The sequence below is a fragment of the Apium graveolens genome, chromosome 5, assembly GCF_009905375.1.
Source record: "Apium graveolens cultivar Ventura chromosome 5, ASM990537v1, whole genome shotgun sequence".
Taxonomy (NCBI): Eukaryota; Viridiplantae; Streptophyta; class Magnoliopsida; order Apiales; family Apiaceae; genus Apium; species Apium graveolens.
In genome coordinates, this window is record NC_133651.1 from 87,980,567 (window position 1) to 88,001,830 (window position 21,264).

The following is a 21,264-nucleotide window of genomic DNA, read 5'->3' on the forward strand; positions in this document are numbered from 1 at the left end:
GAAGAACCGAAATCAGAATTTGTGTGAAGAATTACAGAGATAGGCATTCACTTTTTGAGTTAAGAAATCATGCTCTGATGACTGTTAAGTTCTGATATAAGTCTAAGTTCTGATATTAAATCATGATCCTTTACTTGACTTATTTGTGGTTAAAATCTGAAACAGTCTTGTTTAAATTCAGAATATGTTTTGGTAAGATATTAACAGTCACTCCAATTTGGGATTAGTGGTACATTTCTGTGCACAGTCATAATTACTCGTTTCTTGTGCGCATTAAACCCTGCTTTACACTTCCAATGACTGTTTTTATTTTCCTCAGTCTAGGGAGACGAGGTAGAATTATTTCTACCTGTCAGCATTAAATTTTACTTGCGTCTCCTGACATTCCATTGCCTATATAAACCAACACTTCACTCCAGCCAACACATCTCTAAATTCCTCACAAACTCACTCTCGCTTTATTCTTAACACCAAAAAATGGTTGCTTTTGGCTGGTTTTACAATTATAGCGATGAGACTGTACATGTCTTTATAAATGGAATTCCAACTCCATACCCTATCGCCAACATCCCTCACAATCTCTGGATTCAATTTCCAGAGGTTATTAAACGTGATCTGTTGACAGTTCGCAGAGAACATCATCTCCGTCATCTTCGACAGCAGGAGCGAATCATACGACTCGCTATTCTCTTTGTTGAGAGCATGAAGAAGAAATAGTTTCTACTCCCTGTTTCTCTTCACCATCAGCTTTGTCAGGCTTCTTAGCTTAGGACAATAGTTGTTGCTGTTAGGAATAGTAGCTTAGGACACTCTTGTAATGTTGTGATGTAATTTAAATTTCATGAATGTATTTTCTCAATATATTAATGGAATTTTCTATTTTTACAAGATTTTGTCTCTAAGTTGTTTGAAATTCTGATACATTTTTAAATCCTGATTTATCCATTAACTGATGACCATTTTATTTCTGATACAAATCAAGTTCTGATTCTGACGTGGCAGTACCTGTTTACTTGATTTATTTTTTTGGTCATTCTCTCACTTAGTGTATTTTTATAGAATATTGGGTTCGTAGTAAAAATGATTTAATAAGTGGGAATAGTTTAAATTCTAAATTAAAACTGAACTACCTAAATTAATGGGATAACTTGGTAAGTGAAACGGTTTTTCCTTGAAAAATTGCATGTGATAAGTAATGATTACTATTTTCCCGTGCCCATTAATTATTCTATACTGCTGCATGTCTGACAGGTGTCCTATTTTTTCTACCGTGTATAAGTAAAGGAGAGAGAAGATTGTAACATCTTTTATTTACTTTCACACTTTATCTCTCTTTTCTTTACTTCTATTCTCTCTCATCTCCTGACGTTTTTTTTTCATACAGACATTTTGTCAAACACCTTACAGGCAAACTTTTTTCATAATTTTTCTCATGGCACATAAGGATTTGATTATAGATGGAGCCAAGTTTGTTCCCAACAACTATGCTGCAATCTTAAACCATGATGAAGCTCCTTCTGATTTGCACTTTGTGCAAGATCTTCAAGCACACAGTGAGATTGGGTATGCATTAACCCGGCCTCAACTCATTTCCAGCCAACAAGTTCTGACATTTTAGCGGACTGGGCATTTTGATAATGGTGGTGCTACTGGTACTCTAAGCATTATTTTCGAAGTAAATGAAGTTGAGCATGTGGTAACTCCTGGAGCAGTTCGTAAAGCTCTACACTTACCAAAAGGCTGCATTTTCTCAACACCGGAGGAACCCGTTCTCCAGCAGCTCATGGCCAATTTGGGGTATGAGAAGAGTTTGGTCAAGCTTGGACAGTTGAAAAGAGCACATATCAGAAAGGAATGGAGCTTTTTCTTCGACTGCGTCACTAAAGCATTCGGCAATAAGTGTTCCAATTTTGATGCCATTCCAATCATGAGTCAGCACATCGGGTATGCTATTATTCACCAAACTCATTTTGATTTTGCAAGTGTTGTGATAGGCTTTATAGGGGATAGGATGACAGAGGATAGGAATGTCATATATTTTCTAGATCCTGTCAGCTTATATATACTTTTTGCTGTGCTGATGAACCTCAACTAGCCAGTTCTTTATTTCCACCCTTTAAACTTGCAAAACGGGCTTTTAATGACTTGGTAAATGCTGACCTTAAGAAAAAGGTGGTTAGACCCTTATAGATACCTCAGTCTGTAAAACAGATCTTGGTAAATGCTGATCCACTAACCTACAGATCTGTTTATCCTGATGTTCAACCTACCACCATATCCCAAACACCACAACAACCTTCAGAACATACCACACATAAACCACAACCTACTCAACCTTCTATCAGAAAATATCTCAAATCTTCACAGATAACTCAACCTTCATCATCAGCACATACTGTGAAGCCTTCATCTTCCAAGTCTAAGAGGACAAAGACTGTCCCTCAGACATCACAGAAGAGAAGGAGGATTGTTCTGAGAGATGAGTCAGATAGTGAGGAACAGGTTCCTGCATCAGAACCTGTTGTTACAGAAGCTGAGAAGGTCCCTTCTCAGAAGGATACTGGAATTGGGGGATCTAAGCTTCTCAAAAGGCTTAGAAGAATGTCTTATGCTGAAACTCCCAAGGAATCCACACCTTCAAAGAAAAGAAAGAAATAGAGAGCTCACAGGCCAGCTTCAGATGATGAGGAAGCAACAGCTAAGGAAGGAGATCAGGGATCTCTGATCTCAAAAGAGCCAGAATTTGCTGAAGCTACTGCATCTCCATCTTCATTATCACTAACTCATGAAGCTACTGCTACAGATAAAGCATCTACACCACCTGTATCTCCTGTACATGAACCAGTATCTACTGCAGACCCAGGCACAAGTGCTGAAATTGATATTCATAACATGGTTGTGCCTGAGGTTCTCTACTTAGAAGCTCCAACAGCTCAAATTAATCCATCAACAACACCACTTACTGATGCTAATGAATCTCCAGAATTGTCTACAACACTTTCTCTACATATAGACATTGAAGATCAGACTATAGGTGAGCATCAGAATATGGCTGTTGATCAGAACTTGGAAGCAGATCAGCACTTAAAGGATGATGTTGAAGCCTCTATTGCTTCTCATACTGTTCTTTTAACAGAAGATGATGATTCTGCAAGTTCTGATGCTACAAATGCTGATCCTACTGGTGATGCTGCTATAAATGAAGATGCTAATGCAGCTGGTCCATCAGGACATGCACCTCAACAAACTGTTCACAAAAGTGAGATAGTCAAGAAGTTTGTTACAAGGGCAGCACCAGTACCTTGGAGTGAAACTCCTAGAGGACAGGAGTGGACTAAGAAGTGGAACACAGTTACATTTGTTCCATCTGAAAAGATTCTTGCTGAGAACTTGGCAAAAGCTGATGAGATGTTAATTAATGATGATTTCAAGACACATCTTCGAGTCACTGCATTGAGTACTAGACATCTTCAAGGTCTATATTCAACAACTCATGCAGAGGTGCATAAAATTTAGGAAGAATTGCTCAAGCAAGAAATGACTAAGAAAATTGACAAGAAAACTTTCTTCCAACCTACCTTTGACAGAGTTGCTTACATTGAGAAGACCCAAGAGAAGCAACAGTCTCAGATTGATGAAATATTGAAAAATCAAGCTTCTCAGCAATCTCAACTCGATGAAATCCAATCCTCAGTGGAATTGCTTGTCTCTCTTCTCTAACCTGCTGATGCCAAAAAGGGGGAGAAGGTAATTAAGTCCAAATGTAAAACTGTTAAGACACTGAAGGGGAAGGATGATGAAAAAGATGACCAGGGAAACTCTGGAATTGGTGGAGGTCATAGTCAAGGTAGAGGTCTTTCATCAAGAAGAGCTGAAGCTACAAGTGATAGAACAAGTTTTGATACTGGAAAAAGAATTACTTCTGGTACTAGTAAAAGAATAAGTTCTGATGAACTTTTGGATCTTGATGAAGAAATTTCAAAATAGTTATTTCTAAAGGAAAATCCAGGAATGGACTTTGAGAGTCTATTGGAAGAAGAAGCTAGACTTAAATCAGAAAAAGTTAACTCTAAATCTGAAGCTTCTGTTGGTAAAAAGAAACTTCCAAAGGTCAAAGGCATTGTGATAAAAGAAAGGACAAATATTGAGGCAACCAAGGCCAAATTACAAATGCAGATGGATCCAAGGTCAAATGGCAAAGAAAAAGTTGGTGAACCTATAAAGGTTTATGTGCCTCCTGTGGATGAAGAAATTACTGTTGAAGATGCTGATCTGACTCTGACTTCAAGAAAGATTTCTAAGACAACCTCTGACATGGCTCAAGTTGTTCAGAGTCAAGATTTAGTTAGTTCTGATATTACAAAGAAGCAAGTAACCTCTGACATAGCTCAAGTTGACTTGATATCAGAAGATAAGGAAAAGGAAACCTCTGACGTTGCTCATGTTAAACCTTCAAAGTTACTCCTACCAGGTTTCACCAAAGCCAAACAGACTCAACCTTTGAAGACTGCATCAAGTGGTTTTGAAGCAAAAGTGGTTACTGGAAAGGAAGCAAGAGATAAATCTGGATTGGGTAGTGCTGATGAAAGAAGAGTACAGAACACAACCAATGATCCAACTTCCTTAAGTGAACCAGGTATTGGAGCAACTCCTGAAAGATTGAATCAACTAGAATCTGTACAAATGGTTTACCATACCTACTTGAAAGAACACATCTTGTTATACTTTATGACAGATGGTAGGGTTTATCATATAAGGGAAAATGCTATTCCACTGAAGTATTTTGAAGAACTGGAACATGTTTTATTTTTACTTCAAGTGAATGACAGAATAACAGAAAGTGCTGCAAACTATTTGAAGAATCAAATTCAGAGACAGAAAAGGCTTTATTCTGTAAAGTCTAACAGCACATATCTTCCAAAGTACAGAGATCACAAGGGTGATATTGTTGAGATGAAGCCTAACTCTGCTAAGATTATAACTACCTTTCTGGGTTATAAGGCTGTAGAATTCAATCTTGAGTCTGACAAGGTGTATTTGATCAGACTGGATCAGGATATAAGGAAAGCTAGAATTAATGATCTCAGAGCTGCTATCTTCCAAACTGGTGAAGATTCTGCAGAGCTTAAAGATGCTAAAAGGAGGATGATTGATGAACTCAGATATGCTGAGAGATGTTTGTTAAAGAACTATCTCAGAACAACTCCTAACATCAGAGAGATCAGAAAGTGAAGCCAAGTCAAGATCTACAACTGCTCAAAATTTGATATGAATACAGACTGAAGTTGTTATCAGTAGTTAAAGTTGGTAAAGCTTTAAGGACTGTAAGTTGTAGTTATCTAGTTAATTTCTCATGCATTTGTACTTAATGTTTTTGACATCATCAAATATCTGTTAAACTTGTATATTATGCTAATTTACAAGTTGGGGGAGATTGTTAGATATATTTGATAATGTCATGACTAATATGATTTATGTTTAGTTTTTAGATCTTACTTAAACAGGACAAATCAGTACTTAACTGAAATCATTACTTATACTGAAGTCAGAACTTAAGTCATCGGTAATTAAGGTTCAGGAGATATTTATCAGAAGATAATATCAGGACTTAAAAGAAACATTCAAATAAGGAAGGCGGCTGATTGAAAGGAAAAGAAGATCAAGACAAACGTAAGAAGAGATATGCATGAAGAAGGAATTCTATGAAGAATGAAATACTTGGAAATAAAGATATCTGATTGATATATTTTAGAATGTAGAATTATATTCCATATCAATTAGCGATTATCTTGTAACTGTGTAGTATATAAACACAGACATAGGGTTTACACTATAAGTGTTATCATTATCGAGAATATTATTCATTGTAACCATAGCAGCTCTGGTGATATTTGTTCATCACTGAGAGAGGACAATTCCATATTGTGACATAGTTTATTGCTTTGAATAAAGTCTGTGTTATGTTACTTGTGTTATTAGAATTCAATTTGATTGTGATATACACTGTATTCAACCCCTTCTACAGTGTGTGTGACCTAACAAGTGGTATCAGAGCCTATCAGTTAACACACAAACATTTTAAGATCCAAAAACAATCATGTCTGAAGTAGAAACTCCAACCAAGCCCACCAAAACTGAAGAACCACCAAAGACACAAATCCATAGTCGATATGAGACTATTAGAGTTCCCATATTGAAACCGTTTGAATATCCCATATGGAAGGTGAGGATGACTATGTTTCTGGAAGCTACAGATCCAGAATATCTTGACAGAATCAAGGAAGGACCTCACAATCCAACAAAGCTCGTTGTTGCAGTGGCAGGTGAAGCAGCAAAGTCTGTACCAAAGGAGAAGAGTGATTACACTGCTGAAGATATCGCTTCAATTGCTAAGGATGCGAAGGTACGACACTTGCTGCATAGTGCCATTGATAATGTAATGTCAAACAGGGTAATTAACTGCAAGACTGCAAGGGAGATATGGGATGCCTTGGAAACAAGATGTCAGGGAACTGATTCGATTAAGAAGAACAGGAAGACAATACTCACTCAAGAGTATGAACACTTTGACTCAAAGCCAAATGAGTCATTGACTGATTTATATGACAGATTTGTCAAACTCTTGAATGATTTGTCACTGGTTGATAAGGAGTATGATCTTGAAGATTCAAACCTTAAATTCTTGTTAGCTCTTCCTGAAAGCTGGGATTTGAAGGCAACAACTATAAGAGACAACTATAATCTTGATGAAACGACTCTTAATGAAATTTATAGAATGCTCAAGACTCATGAACTTGAGATGGAACAAAGAAGCAAGAGGAAAGGAGGAAAGCCAAGGACAGTTGCTCTTAAGGCTGAAGAAGAATCTCCCAAGGTAGCAACCTCAAGGAAAGGCAAAGGAAAAGCGCTCATCACAAAGTCTGATTCTGAGTCATCAAGTTCTGATAGTGAAGATGACTCAGAAACTGAAAGCTTGCCTGAGACGGATGCTGATGAAGAGATGATGAAGCTGTGTGCTCTTATGGTAAAAGGAATCACAAAGATTGCATACAGGAAGTTTAGGAAGGGAAAGAAGTTTTCGAGGAAAGGTGCAAGTTCTGATAAGAAGAATTTACCTCCAATCAAAAGAATTTCAAAAGATGCATAAAGTAAGCACAAACAGTTGAGGTGGATTCTTGCATAACTTTATTCTACAGTAGACTTTACAATTCAAGACATATTTTAAGCATTTTTCTTAGTTTTGCCTTATTTCTAAGATATACTGAAGTTTATCAGACTTTAATCTTTATCTGATCATTTGCACATACACACACTATCACTCCATATGAATGATGAAAATTACTGTGGTGATTAAGTTGTTTCTGATAAACAGTTAAGTATTATTTGCATAAATTCTGAGGACAAGTTCTGATTATGTCCTGATGATTAAACTCTGAAGAAACCAGTTAGTATTTGTGTGAAGAAACATAGAAACAGTCATTCACTTTTTGAGTACAGAAGCCATGTTCTGATGACCGTTAAATTCTGATAATAGTCAAGTTCTGATGCAAATCCTGATGCTTGCGTGGCATTATTTATTTACTTGACTTATTTTTGGTATTTACTGTAATAGTTATATTTCTCAGAAAAATAATTAGGTGAGATAAAAACAGTCATAATCATTTTTTAGTGGGTTGCGTGTTGGTGTTGGTATGTGCAGGTGTGCAATAATTACTGCATGTTTATCGTGCCCACTATTTATGTTTTAACTGATTACACGCTGCCAAGTATAAAGCTGCCGGTTCTAATTCACAAAAAGAGACGTTTCCATGTGCAGAGTATAAATATTAGATATAAAAGATTATACAATCTTTTACCCACTCTTTTACTCTATTCTCTCTCTCTCTCTCTCTCTCTCTCTTATTTTGTTACTCTCTTATTTTCTGACGTTCTCTTACATGCATTTTATCAAACACTTTGCAAACACAAAATTTTCACTTGATTTTTCAACAGAAATGGCACCAAAGGATGTTATTTTTAATGGAGCTAAATTTTTCCCAAACAACTACTCTGCTATCTTGAACAAGGATGAAGCTCCTTCAGAACTTCACTTTGTTCAGGATTTCTTGGCTCGCAGTGAGATTGGGTATGCCCTGACCCAACCTCAAGCAATCTCTGGTAAACAAGTACTGGAGTTCTGGAAGACTGGAATCTATTATGATGGAGGTGAAACTGGATCTTCAAGCATCATCTTCTCATCAGGAGAAGATGAGTATATGGTAAATGTTACAACAGTGAGGCAGGCTCTTCATCTGCCTGAAAACTGCACTTACAACTCAGCACCTGGAGAATCTGTTCTTCAGAACATGATGGCAAGCTTGGGATATGAGAAAAGCTTGTCCAAGCTAGGACAATTGAAGAGGCCTTACATCAGGAGGGAATGGATCTTCTTCTTTAATTGCATCACAAAGACTTTTGCTAACAAATGCTCCAATTTCGATGCCATTCCAATCATGAGTCAACAAATAGGGTATGCACTTCTTAATCAGACTCATTTTGATTATGCATCTGCTGTGTTAGGCTATATTGGTGAAAGAATGAAGGAAGATGCAAATGTAGTATATTTTTCTAGGTTCTGTCAATTAATTAATAGTTATTGTTGTCCTGATAAGCCACAAGTGTTCAGTGACCTCATGGAACCTTTTAAGTTACATAAAAGGGCATTTACTGACTTGTTATCTGCTGATAACAAGAAGGAAGTACTAAGACCTCTCCAAATACCCCAATCTGTTAAACAGTTCTTAGTCAACACTATCCCAGGCACTTACACAACCATATTCCCTGATGTAGCACCATCACAACCATCCACTACTCAACAACCACAGTCTACCTCACAACCACCAACATCAGCACCTGTTGTCAACACTTCACAGTCCAGACCCAAATCCAAAACCAAACCAACCTCTGGTACTTCTCAAAAGGTGCCAGTTGTAAAATCTGACACATCCTCCAGACCCAAAACCTTATGAGCTAAATCTGTTCCTCAATCTCCATCAAGGAGAAAGAGAAGGTTGATTCTGAGAGATGAATCATATGAGGAAGAACAGGTCTAGGTTCCTGCATCAGAACATGTGACAGAAGAAGCTGAAGAGTCAACTCTTCAGAAGGAGAAAGCAGCTGAAGCTTCTGTCATTCAGAAAAGAAAGAGGTCTTCACATTCAAATACAGATCATGTCACCCCTCCATCTAGAAAATCAAAATTGAGGAAGATGAGAGCAGGTGTGCATATTGCACAAACTCAATCTGAGGATACTGAAGATGCTGAGGAAGGGGAACAGGAATCTCTGATCTCATCAGAACCTATTATGATTCAAGCCCTGCCAGCAGCTGAAGAAGTTCTGATTCAGGAATCTGAAATTTCTGAAGTCCACAGATCAGAACATGTACAAGAATCTGTGATTTCTCCACCTCTTTCTCCAATCAAAGCTACAGATGATGTTGAAGAACAGGAGACAAGTCCTGAAATAGATATTCATATTTTGAATTTACCTACTATTCTATATCTGGAAGCTCCAACTACAAAATAGCCAACTTTTATTACTTCTCCAATTTTACAGGCTGAGATACCAATAACACTAATTCTTGATCTTGGAACTAAAGATCAGAATTTAGACAAAGATGCAACTGCTTCAGAGTCTCCTACACCCACACACACCTTGGTGTTATCTAAAGATGAGGAGATTCTAGCAAGTTCTGGAGAGTCAGCTCCTGGAAACACTCCAATGCCTACAAGAAAGGAGGCATTATTCCAGTTTGAGGAAGAGGCTGCTCCAATTCCATGGGAGGAAACCTTTAGAGGGGCTGAGTGGATGCATAAATGGAATGATACTGATTTTATTCCCAGCCCACATGTTCTGACAGAACATGTTTCAAAAGCTGATGAGTTGCTGACAAGTTCTGACTTCAAGCATCAACTAAAGGTCACTACTCTCAGTACAAGAACTCTACAAGGTCAACACTCCAAGACTCATGCAAAGGTTAATAAACTTCAGGAAACAGCTGATAAGCTAGCCATGATGCAAGATCTAGACAAGAAGAGGTTTATCAGACCAATTCAAGAAAAAGTGGATGCTATTGAGCTTGTTCAAGCCAAGCAGCAGGCCCAACTGGATGAGGTATTACAAAATCAAGCTGCTCAACAGACTTAGTTAAATGAGATCCAATCTTCAGTGGAACTCCTTCTTTCTCTACTCCTGACAGATGATGCCAAAAAGGGGGAGAAGGTAGTTAAGTCCAAATGCTCACCAAGCCAAACACTGAAGAAAAAGGATGATCATGGAGATGACCAGGGAAACTCTGAAAAGAGTGCCACAGAGATTCTTAGATCAAGGACTAGATCTCAAACTACTACTGATCTCAAAGACAAGGGAAAAGGAAAAGTTGGGGAGACAGTCAAGAAACAGAAGATGAAGATTCCTCAAATTCTGATGGATCCTGTGTGCAAGATGGTTCAAGTCTTTGATGATGTTGCTGCTGAAGATGAATCAGTTGAAACTCTGAAGAGAAAGAGGATGACAGAAGAATCTAAGACAACCTCTGACATAGCTCAAGTTGTTCCAAGTGAAGAAGTTCAGAACTTAATAAATCCTGAAGATATTTCAGAATAGCAAGCTACAGATGAAACTGCAAATCCTAACCAATTCATCAAGACATCAACCTCTGACACTGCTCAAGTTGACATAGACAGCTTAACATTAGAAGACAAGGAGAAGCTGTTATGGAACAAGTCTATTCCATTTCATCCTAAGACAATTCAGATGTTGAATCAACTTGCAGCATTTGGGGGAAAAGCCAAGCAAGCTAGAGACACTTCTGGATTAGGTTCTGACAGAGAGAAATTCCAGACTGGGATAGAAGTTGATATTAGAGATCCATTCACATTGACTGACAAGCCATATGAAGAGATCACACAGAAGCACCTTAACAAAGTGCTTTCTGCTCAAGTAGTGATGGATAATCATGATGGTTATGAAGAAAAAGAGAAATTGATCTTATTTCTGATTGATGGCAGAACTTATAGATTATCTGACTCTGATGTGCTGAAGAAATCTGTCAAAGAGCTCTAATATATTCATTATCTACTGGAGGTAAATTCTGATGTTACCAGGAAATGGTCAGAATATATTCTGAAGACAATAAGAGATTTACTCAGAATTTCTGGTGCAAGAATGACAAAGTATATTCCAATATTGACTGAGGATGATGGAAGAGAAATTCCTATGAGGAAGAATTCTTCTAAGGTAGAAGTAATTCTGAAAGGAAGATGCTTATGCTATAATGAAGATTCTACACATCCAAGGGTAATCAGACTGGGAGATGGACTTGAAAGAAATCCAATTTCTACACTTAGAGCTACCATATATCAGATTGGCGATACTGAAGATGAAGAACTGCAGCAAGTCAAAGCTCAGTTACTTGAAGTTAAAAGAAATACAGAGACCAAGATGGTATCAGACTTTATAAGGAATCATTATGGATTCAGACTGATTCAGTGAATTTGGTAAAAACTGCATAGACTGTAAGTTGTATTTAGTTGTGCATATAAACTGTCATTGCATTTGTACTTAAATGTTTTTGACATCATCGAATCTATAAACTTGTATATTTTTATAATTTACAAGTTGGGGGAGATTGTTAGATATATTTGTGATGTCATGTCTAATCTGATTTGTTTAGTTTCAGAACTTACTATCAGAACTTAACTGGAAATCAGAACTTACTGAAGACAGGAAGTTATCAGAACTTAAGCCATCAGGACTTACATCAGAACTTAAGTGCAGATACATTTCAGGGATGAAAAGCGGCTGATTTACAGGAGAGGGTCTGGATTAAACAAAAGAAGATATGCTTGGAGAGTTGTAAAGTTAAAGGACTACAGTAGATAACCTTTGATTGATGTATTTAGGAAACAGAACATATCATATCAATTAGGAGATATATTGTAACCGTGTAGTATATAAACACATATTAGAGTTTACACTATATGTGTTATCATTCACGAGAATATTATTCATTGTAACCATAGCAGCTCTTACTGATATCATACATCACTGAGAGAGTAGATTAAACCTACTGTAACAGAGTTTGCTATATTGAATAAACTTGTTTTCTGTTACATACTTGTGTTTATAATCGAATTGATTGTAGATACTATATTCAACCCCCTTCTATAGTATCATTGAGGCCTAACAATGACGATCAGGAGATATTAGATGTTGATTTGATTCAATGTGCAGCTGCCAAGAGAGAGGCCTTTTTCTTTAATTTCGTACATGCAGCACAGGCGACTGATTCACGCAGGAGAGAGAACAAGGCGCCGGGGGCAATATTGCGCCACACGCGCGGCAAGTAACACAGACAGAGGAGTGTGCTTGTGCGCTACGCGCGCGTGTTGCACCACATATTAAACAGTAATACCCCTGCTAATTCCCTGTGTTTCTTATTTGTTCAATTGTAATAAAGTAACAGAAGCCAAGGTCCCGCGGCAAAGTTTGACATCAACATAAATCAGGAGAGGCTGCCAATTGCATTTGATTTCTTTTGCCTAATGTTTATTAAAAACCAACACACATGCCTGCAAAATTCTGTTAGTTAATAAATAAACATTTTGATATTAAAAATAAATAAACAAATGAAATAATTAGATTTCATTTATTTATTTAAATTAACAATCAATTGTTATTTTATTTATTTAAAATCAATTGTGATATTAAATTAAATAAATAAAGGAGATAATTTCCATTTATTCATTTAATGAAAAATCAGATAATGATTTAAAATAAATCATGTACATCCTCGAGCTGTACTCCTCTGTATCTTCAGGCCTTCTAATCTCCGGGATTTTGTACCTTAAAATATTTCCAGGCTCCTCGAGTACAAAAACCACTTAACAGTGTTTCTAAAAATAATACTCTGTTTCCTTTCACAGATCACTGACGTCTCGTGCACGGGACTGGTTCACAGACGACTAGTTATGCTCTTAGGCCTTCGTATTATACCCGTATAAACCACTGTTAAGTCTTCTACCAAATATAACCAACTTCACTAGGAATCCTTGAGGTCTTCACATTGATTCTGATAACTGCTTCGAATGACTCGAACTTTATTCCTCCGATGCCTGAACATATTAATGAACTTCATACGGATCACTGTTGACGTCTTCTTCACTGCAGCTAACAAAACCTTTTGTGCATATACCCAATAAACAATCTATACTGATCCTAGTGGAACATAGATTATTTCAAATTCCTTATCCTAGGTTGAATTATCCAAACCAGTATTGTTGAGTTATACATGCAGCTTCAATCTTTCTCAACAGCTTTGTACTTGTTTTACACTGGTGGGGGATTTCATATCTAGTAAAGCTTTGATTTTAGTTAGAGTTGCTTCAATTCCTCAATGATTTACCATGAATCTCAGAAACTTTCCTGACTCCAGTCCAAATACATATTTTTGTGAGTTCAGCTTCATCATATATCTCCTCAGAATGCGACACATCTCATCAAGGTGTTTTATATGATTTCCAGCTTCTTTAGATTTTACTAACATGTCATCTACGTACACCTCCATTGCCTTCCCTATCTACCTTTTGAACATCTTGTCTACCAATCTTTGATATGTGGCCCCAACATTGTTAAGACCAAAAGGCATTCCGATATAACAATATAATCCTCTATTGGTAATGAATGAGGTGTGTTCTTGGTCAGGCCCATATATGGGAATTTGATTATAACCAGAGTAGGCATCCATAAAGATTAGCAGAGTGTGCCCCGCTATGGCGTCTACTAACTGATCAATTCATGGGAAATGGAAACTATATTTCGGGCATGCCATATTCAGATCAATGAAATCCATGCAAGTTCTCCACTTCCCATTAGGCTTTTTTACCAATACCGGGTTTGCCAGCCATTCTGAGTTAAAAGATTCTCTGATCAACCCAACCTCCAAAAGTCTATCAACTTCCTCTACTAGGGTTATAGCCCTTTCTCAACTTACTTCCCCATGCTTTTTCTGGACTTTTTTTGTTTGGAATCAATGTTCAAGCGATGGCACATGACCTTTGGATCAATCCCCATCATATCCGAGTGGATCCAGGAAAATACATCGAGATTTGCCTAGAGAAATTTTGAGAGTTCGTCCCTTAATTTCGGCTCTAATTCAGAGCCAATTTTTAAAAAAATTCCCGGGTCATTATCCTCAACCAGGATAGAAATAATGTCTTCAACTGGCCCTATCTTCTCCACCGGCAAAAGAATGCATAGATCCAAGTCAGAATTTTTGTCATTTTTTAATTCTATTTGAGAAGGCGCGCCCTTTTCAGGAGGGGCATAAACTTCTTCTGGGGTCATTTTACATGAAGACGCGCCCTCTGCAAGAGGAGCATCAACTTCACCAAAAGTTATTTTTGATAAAGGCACGCCCTCTATAAGAGGGGCATCAACTTTATTTTCATTTTGCGTCAGACTTTGCAGAATCTCGACTCTTCCTTAGAGTTGTTCTCCATTGAATTCTTATTGAATTACATCATTTTCCATAAGCACCTCGTCCTCCAAAAGTTTAATCTATGGAATATCCTCTAAGAACGGGTTTGTCGGAGTTGGTCTAGTGAAATACTCACCTTCGTGCTCAACAAAGTAGTGAACGCGGATCTTCTCACTTGGCTGCTCAATCATTTATTCCGACTCATCATCTGAAATATTTCCGTTTTCTCCTCCCTTCCTTCGAAAACCTTTCATAGCTTGGCGGTAGCACTCCCGAGAATCATACTGTGAACCTTTTATGCTTCCAACCCCGTTCGGGGTAGGGAAATTGATTGTTAGATGATGAATAAAATTGATGACTCTCATCTCCCTTAGAAAAGGTCGTCCAAGCAACATATTGTGAGAGGATTCCTGATTGAGGACCTTAAATTCAAGCATCTTAGTTATAGAAATGGGACTTTCTCCCAAGGTAAATGGTAACCGAATCGAACCCATGACCTTGATGCCTTCACTAGAAAATCTATAGACCCAAGCATCGTCCATTAACATATCTCGGTTAGGAAAACCTATTTTTTTGTAAAAGCTATAGTCAAGGATGTTTGTTGAACTTCCATTGTCCATGAAAGCTCTGTAGACATTCTCAGTCCCAATCTGAAGAGATATAACTAAGGCGTCTCCATAAGGGTGATGTAACCACCTTGCATCCACTTCTATGAAGATAATATCCATAGATTCCCCTTTAAATACTTTCAGCATCCTGGTTTCCAAGCTATGAATTCCAGTTAGACGCATGTACCTCTCCTCTGTCGCATATCTTCCTCAAGCTCAGTTGTTGCACTCCATGACATGATCTCCTCTAAATATTTCCCGGATTCTTCCATCCCTGACAAATTTATTTTCTTCAAGAACTTCATTGTTGGAACCATGGGGGGTACGACCGTCTTCCTCCTTTACTTTGTCAGAGCTATTCATGTGTCTTCTTACCTTTTTAACCACTAATTCGCCAAGGTAGCCTTCTCTTATCAAAGCCTCAATATCATCTTTCAGCTGACAACATTCATGGGTATTATGCCTAGAGGATTCATGATATTTATAATATTTCTTCTTATCCTTACTCTGTTAGGATGATAGAGCATCCGGTTTTCTGAAAAGTCCTTTATTCTTGTTGACCTCAAAGATGTGTCCAATCGAGTTCTTCAAGGGAGTATAACCACTCATCATGTTGTCATAACTTGAGGGAGGACTACACTCCCTCCGCATAGTGGTGGCATTTACTCGGTTCAGACTTTGACTATCTCGTCGATATCTTGGGCTCGGGGACCTATCTATCTTCCTTGGATTTCCCTTTTGGCTTCCCTGCGGGACATGACGAATTTCTGCCAGAGATTGCTCCACGACCTTAAAAGACTCTGCTTGGGCCAAGACGTACGCCATAGTAGCCAGATCTTTCCCCTGTAAATTCTTCCAAAAATCTAAACCCACTCTTAGCCCGGCTATCAAGAAATTTTTTAGAGCTTCATCCGATGCACCCCTCACATTAGTTGACTCGGCATTGATCCTTTTAAAGTAGGATGTCGGGCTTTCATTCTTCCGTTGCCTGACATTTTCCAAAGTCGTAACGGGCGGAACATACCTTACAGCTGCCTCGAACTTAGTCAAGAATAGGAACTTCATCTGGTCCAGGAGGTAATTACTCTGGGTCCAAGCTTTTGGAACCATTGTCGAGCGTTCTCTCTAAAGGTTACCGCCAAAAGTCTGCATCTTACCAGGTCAAGAACTTGGTAAACATCCATTTCTATATTAAACCTCCCGAGAAACTCGACAGATCAGAACTTCCATGGAACTGCAAGTCACTAGTTGTGTTACGATATCCTACTGGTAACCGAGCTTCTCTTACCGCCGTGGAGAATGGCGAAGGAACCTCCGCCATGGATGTAACTCTTTCTTTTTCTAGATGGCTGAGTAACCTCTTCGGGTAATCGACATTAAAATTCCCAATTCCAGGGACAGTTTGGACATTAGGTTATGGGTCTTAAGGCCGAGGCAGTGGCGGTGCCGCTTGGTTCCTACCCAGAGCAGTGTTCTAAAAAGCGAGAATCAAAATTGTTCGGTGGAGGGACCTTTTAGTGATTAATCGGATAATCGGTGATTAATCGGATTGATTAATCGGAGCATTAATTGGAAGAAATTTATTTAATAAATAATAAAAAATAATTCTATTTAAATGTCATGAACTTTCCATAAGATTTACAAAAATAAAATCACATATCATTAATTCAGTATTGATATTTTAATAGTAAGATTTATAAAAAAAACTACTATCACGAGTCCATAATTGATATTTAAGTAATTTATACTAATTAATTACTATTGACTACTCACTAATATTACTTGATAATTAGAAATTATTACGTACAAATTCAAATCTTAAGATTTTAAATTACTACCTACTTGATATTTAAGTGATAATTATTTAATAAATTTAGAATACTTCAAAATTATGAATCTATCGAGCAAGCAAGTTGAGTATTGAGATTTGAGAATATTTCATTAGGGATTTGTATAGAGGATTTAAAAATATAAGAATATACGATTGTTTTTGTGTGTAAAAGAGTCAATATGTTAATATATTATTATTATTATTAATTATTAAATGTTAAATGTTAATGATTATTTTAAAAAAACTTTATTTTTTAAAAAAAATATTTTTTTTATTAATTTCAAACTTTGACCGATTCAGCCGATTTTTGACCAGATTCGGCCGATTTTTTCCGAACTGCCCGACTTTTGACCGATTTTTAAAAAAATCGTACTTTGACCCGATTAATGATTAATCGAGACGGGACCCGTCCGAACTTCGATTAATCGACCGATTAATCGGTTAATCGGCCGATTTTTAGAACACTGACCCAGAGGCATCGATTGCTGATTTATGGTTTGAGCGTCTACCTGACCCCTACCAGAAACTAATGGTATCTCTTGGTTCTGACCTTGAGTTCCACCTTGAGTTTATCCTTGACCCTGACCATGGCCCTGCGGAGTCACATGGTCATAAGTACGGTTCTGAGTGTCCCTTCGGCTATTATCTCACGTACGATTTTCTCTTCCATCACGATCATAGGTACGAGTATCCCTATAGTCACGATCGTAGGTATACCGATTTCCGTCCAGGTATCTACCGCAGCTTTCACCTCTTTCATACTATTGAAACCTTCTCTGATGATCACTCCCATAATCTCGACGATATCTATCCATCGAACCATGAGGAGGAGCTCTCTCATGGTCGCGGTGCCGCTCCTGATTTCTCGAAAGGTTCAGGGGCACATGATAAGTGGAATTTTATCTCGCTTAGAGCATCTCATAACGGCTTGAATTGGTGTCTTGAATTCAAGTATTTTGTGTGTTTGCGTGTTTTTTAGTGTTTTTGCATTTCAGGGTATAACTTGCTTAGATAGGTGGTTTTCATCAAATAAAGCTTAAGGAAGTGCTTGGAATCAGTCTAGGGGTGATGAGCGAAGGAATCAGCAAAAATAGAAGCAAAATAAGGAATTTTCCAGAAAGGTTGCAGGCGCCCGCCTGTTGTTAGTAGGCGACCGCCTGATAGCAGGCGCCCGCGTGGAGGCAGCAGGCGACCGCCTGTGTGCGGAAATTCAGATTCTGGATTTTATTAATTCGAGTCCAATCGGGCTTCTATTAGCACTGGTTCTCTTGGGCTATTATATAAACCTTATGGGAAGACGTTTTCTTCGGAGATGAGATAATCAAGAGCGAAGGCAAGAAGATTGAGAAGACCGTTTTGGCACGCAACAACAAAGAAGAGGAAGCATACATTTATCTTATGATTCTTTTAATTTGTTATAACAGTGGATGCTAGTTTTCTTTATGCTTTGAACCTTAATACTCTTGTGACGTACTTCATTATTTATTAAGTATTTTATTAGTTTATATCGTTGTATTATTATCATGCTTTCATATGAACCCATGGTGACGATAAGTTCTATTATGGGCTAATCGTGATAATGGGATCCTAGCGGATTTACTGTGGATTTCTTTGGTTAATTATTTAATACCTTGATATGCGGTGATTGTATGATATCTAGCATAGGTTGTGCTTATTCGTCTTATGTGCATCACGAACATGTAAGATAGCCTGTTAATTTCTTGTGAAGCGACAGTGAATCTTGAGATTTAGAACTTGCCATGCTAGCATAGGTTCATGTATTGTATGCATGATTAGTGGGTAACTCTAACCGTTTTACTTGCCCTGTGTAATCATCATGAATAACTTGCGCTTAAATCGTTATGTTGTCAAATTCTGTAGATATATAGGGTCTCAACATAATTGATGCCTATTTAACTTCTATCTTTATTGTGGATACTTGGTAGAATGGTATTCGTACAACGAAAGTTGGCGTTTATCAGTTTCGTGTTGTTAGAATAATATCATCACCATTACATGTTAAGGGTAATAACAATAACTATTGAATGAAGTAGTAATGAAGTCAGGATCTCATGTTTGTTTAATATTGTTAATTTAAGTGTTTAATTCTCGTAGTAATTATTAGTTAACCAACCTTAATTATTATTATCTTGACATTGAAGAATAATCATACATTGGTGAGTAAGTGTTAATTAAATATAATTTATCAGAGTCTCTATGGGAACGAACTAGAAATTATTCTATATTACTTGTGAACGCGTATACTTGCGTGAATTATTTAGCGCATGCTTTGTGCCTAACAAGTTTTTGGCGCCGCTGTCGGGGACTCGGTGTTAATTTGTTTAGTTTATGTACTTGCAATCAGTGGTCATTAGGATTCATTGATTAAGACTTGTTACTTACTGCTTCCGATTGTGTTTCAGGTACTCTAGCGAGCATTTATGCAAACACGTTATCGCACTCGCAAGATAAATTTGGATAAAGCTGAGGAGACAGATACAGCTCTTGACTTTTCGGAGAAGATAATTTTTGAAGATTCGGATAAAGAGAGTGAAAAGAAAGAACCTGAAACAATGGGTGATCATGTAGTTCAAGCTGATCCAGCTCTTATGGACTTTTCTCGGCCTAAAATTGATGACATTCAGTCAAGCATCATTCATCCGGCTATTCAGGCAAATACTTTTGAAATCAAGTCGGGCACTATTCAGATGGTGCAGAATTCCGTTTCTTTCGGAGATGCTGCGACTGAAGATCTCAACATGCATATCAGTAATTTTGTCGAGATCTGTAGTACTTTAAAATATAATGGTGTTACTGATGAGGCTATGAAGTTGAGGCTTTTTCCATTCTCTTTGATGGACAAAGCAAAGGACTGGTTACATTCTTTACCAGCTGGGTCCATCACTACTTGGGAAGATCTTGCGCAAAAGTTTCTGGTGAAGTTCTATTCAATGGCCAAAACTGCAGCTATGGGGAGTGTTGTTACTCAGTTTGCGCAGCAACAAGGAGAATCTATGTGCGAGGCTTGGGAGCGCTACAAGGAGATGTTGAGAAAGTGTCCACATCATGGTATGCCTGACTGGATGGTGATCACTGGTTTCTACAATGGTTTGGGGGCCCAATCTTGGCCCATGCTCGATGCAGCTTCCGGAGGTGCCTTGGGGGCCAAAAGCTATACTGAGGCCTATAATCTCATTGAAACTATGGTTGCAAACGAGTATCAAAACCCAACTCAAAGGATGATTCCTGGGAAGGTAGCATGTAATAACCCCAATTTTTGGAATTTTTGAAACACGGATGAATAGTAACTTTTGCTGATGATGCTGATTAAGGAAAATTATCAGACCACGCTATATAGAAGTACTATTATGGAAATTCTAAGATCGTATTAGTATTCCATAAAGTAAATAAGTGTATGTAAAGATCGTCAGAATCCAAATTCAAACACTTTGATTTTTCCCGAAAATTCACCAGATACCGAAAGAATTGAGTATAAGGTAACATGATTAAAAGGATTTAATTCAAGGATTATAAGAGAGGATCATAAAAGGAATATAAAATATTGAGAAAGGTTTAGGGGAACCCAAGTAATAAGATCCCGGGTATGATCCCTCAAACGATAAACGAGAACGAAAGTTAAGCGAACCGTATAACAGATCAGTGGTCATTAGCCAAGTAATTAGGGGTTAATCAAAGAGGTTAATGGACGATGATGTCATCACACCAACAAGAGGAAGACAAGTGTAACAAGATGACATAAGCAGATGATATTAGCATGACAAAGTGGGAAGGATTGGTTGGTTGATTGTGAGCCACACAATTTTTACCATGGTAACAATTTAATTAACAAACAAAAGGTAGCAACCAAGCCAAGGCAAAACAAATCACAAAACACAAATTAGAAGTTGACTTTTGCTTTCCAAGAACAAAAGCTCTCGGCCAAAACCAGAGCAGCAACTTCAAACTACCATATCTCCTTCAATACTCACTCAAATAGTATGTTCTATAGCTCGTTGGAACGGTATTGAGATGGCCTACAACTCTTGTTCACAAGTCTCGGTCCAAATAAGCATGGTAAGACCCTCATTTTTACAATTCTTTTAAATCGGACTTTTAGAAACTTCAAAACCTAACTTTGTGTTCTTGATTTCTTTGGAAAGATCAAGCTTGTAGGAGGTTAGATTAAGGCTCCTTAAGGCTTCCTAGCAACTTAACACCTACCAAGGAAGGTATCAACTTCAAACCCTAGCTTTGATTTTATGATTCCATTAAGTTTTATTGAAGCATTGTTAGTAGTATTAAGGC

General features: G+C 37.6%; 1 protein-coding gene and 1 pseudogene across 1 annotated transcript; both read right to left on the reverse strand.

Annotated features, from left to right (window-relative positions):
* Positions 1 to 14,711: 14,711 nt before the first annotated feature.
* On the reverse strand, positions 14,712 to 15,311 carry LOC141660245 (uncharacterized). The gene has a single exon (XM_074467212.1). It carries the CDS (start codon positions 15,309 to 15,311, stop codon positions 14,712 to 14,714), a length of 600 nt encoding a protein of 199 aa, XP_074323313.1.
* A 4,606-nt stretch (positions 15,312 to 19,917) lies between these two features.
* LOC141662918 (small nucleolar RNA R71) lies at positions 19,918 to 20,032 on the reverse strand (annotated as a pseudogene).
* Between the last annotated feature and the right edge of the window lie 1,232 nt (positions 20,033 to 21,264).

What these genes read in the sequence shown, in the direction of transcription:
- LOC141660245 (XM_074467212.1), bottom strand. Translation starts at nt 15,311, where the DNA reads ATGCGTCTAACTGGAATTCATAGCTTGGAAACCAGGATGCTGAAAGTA.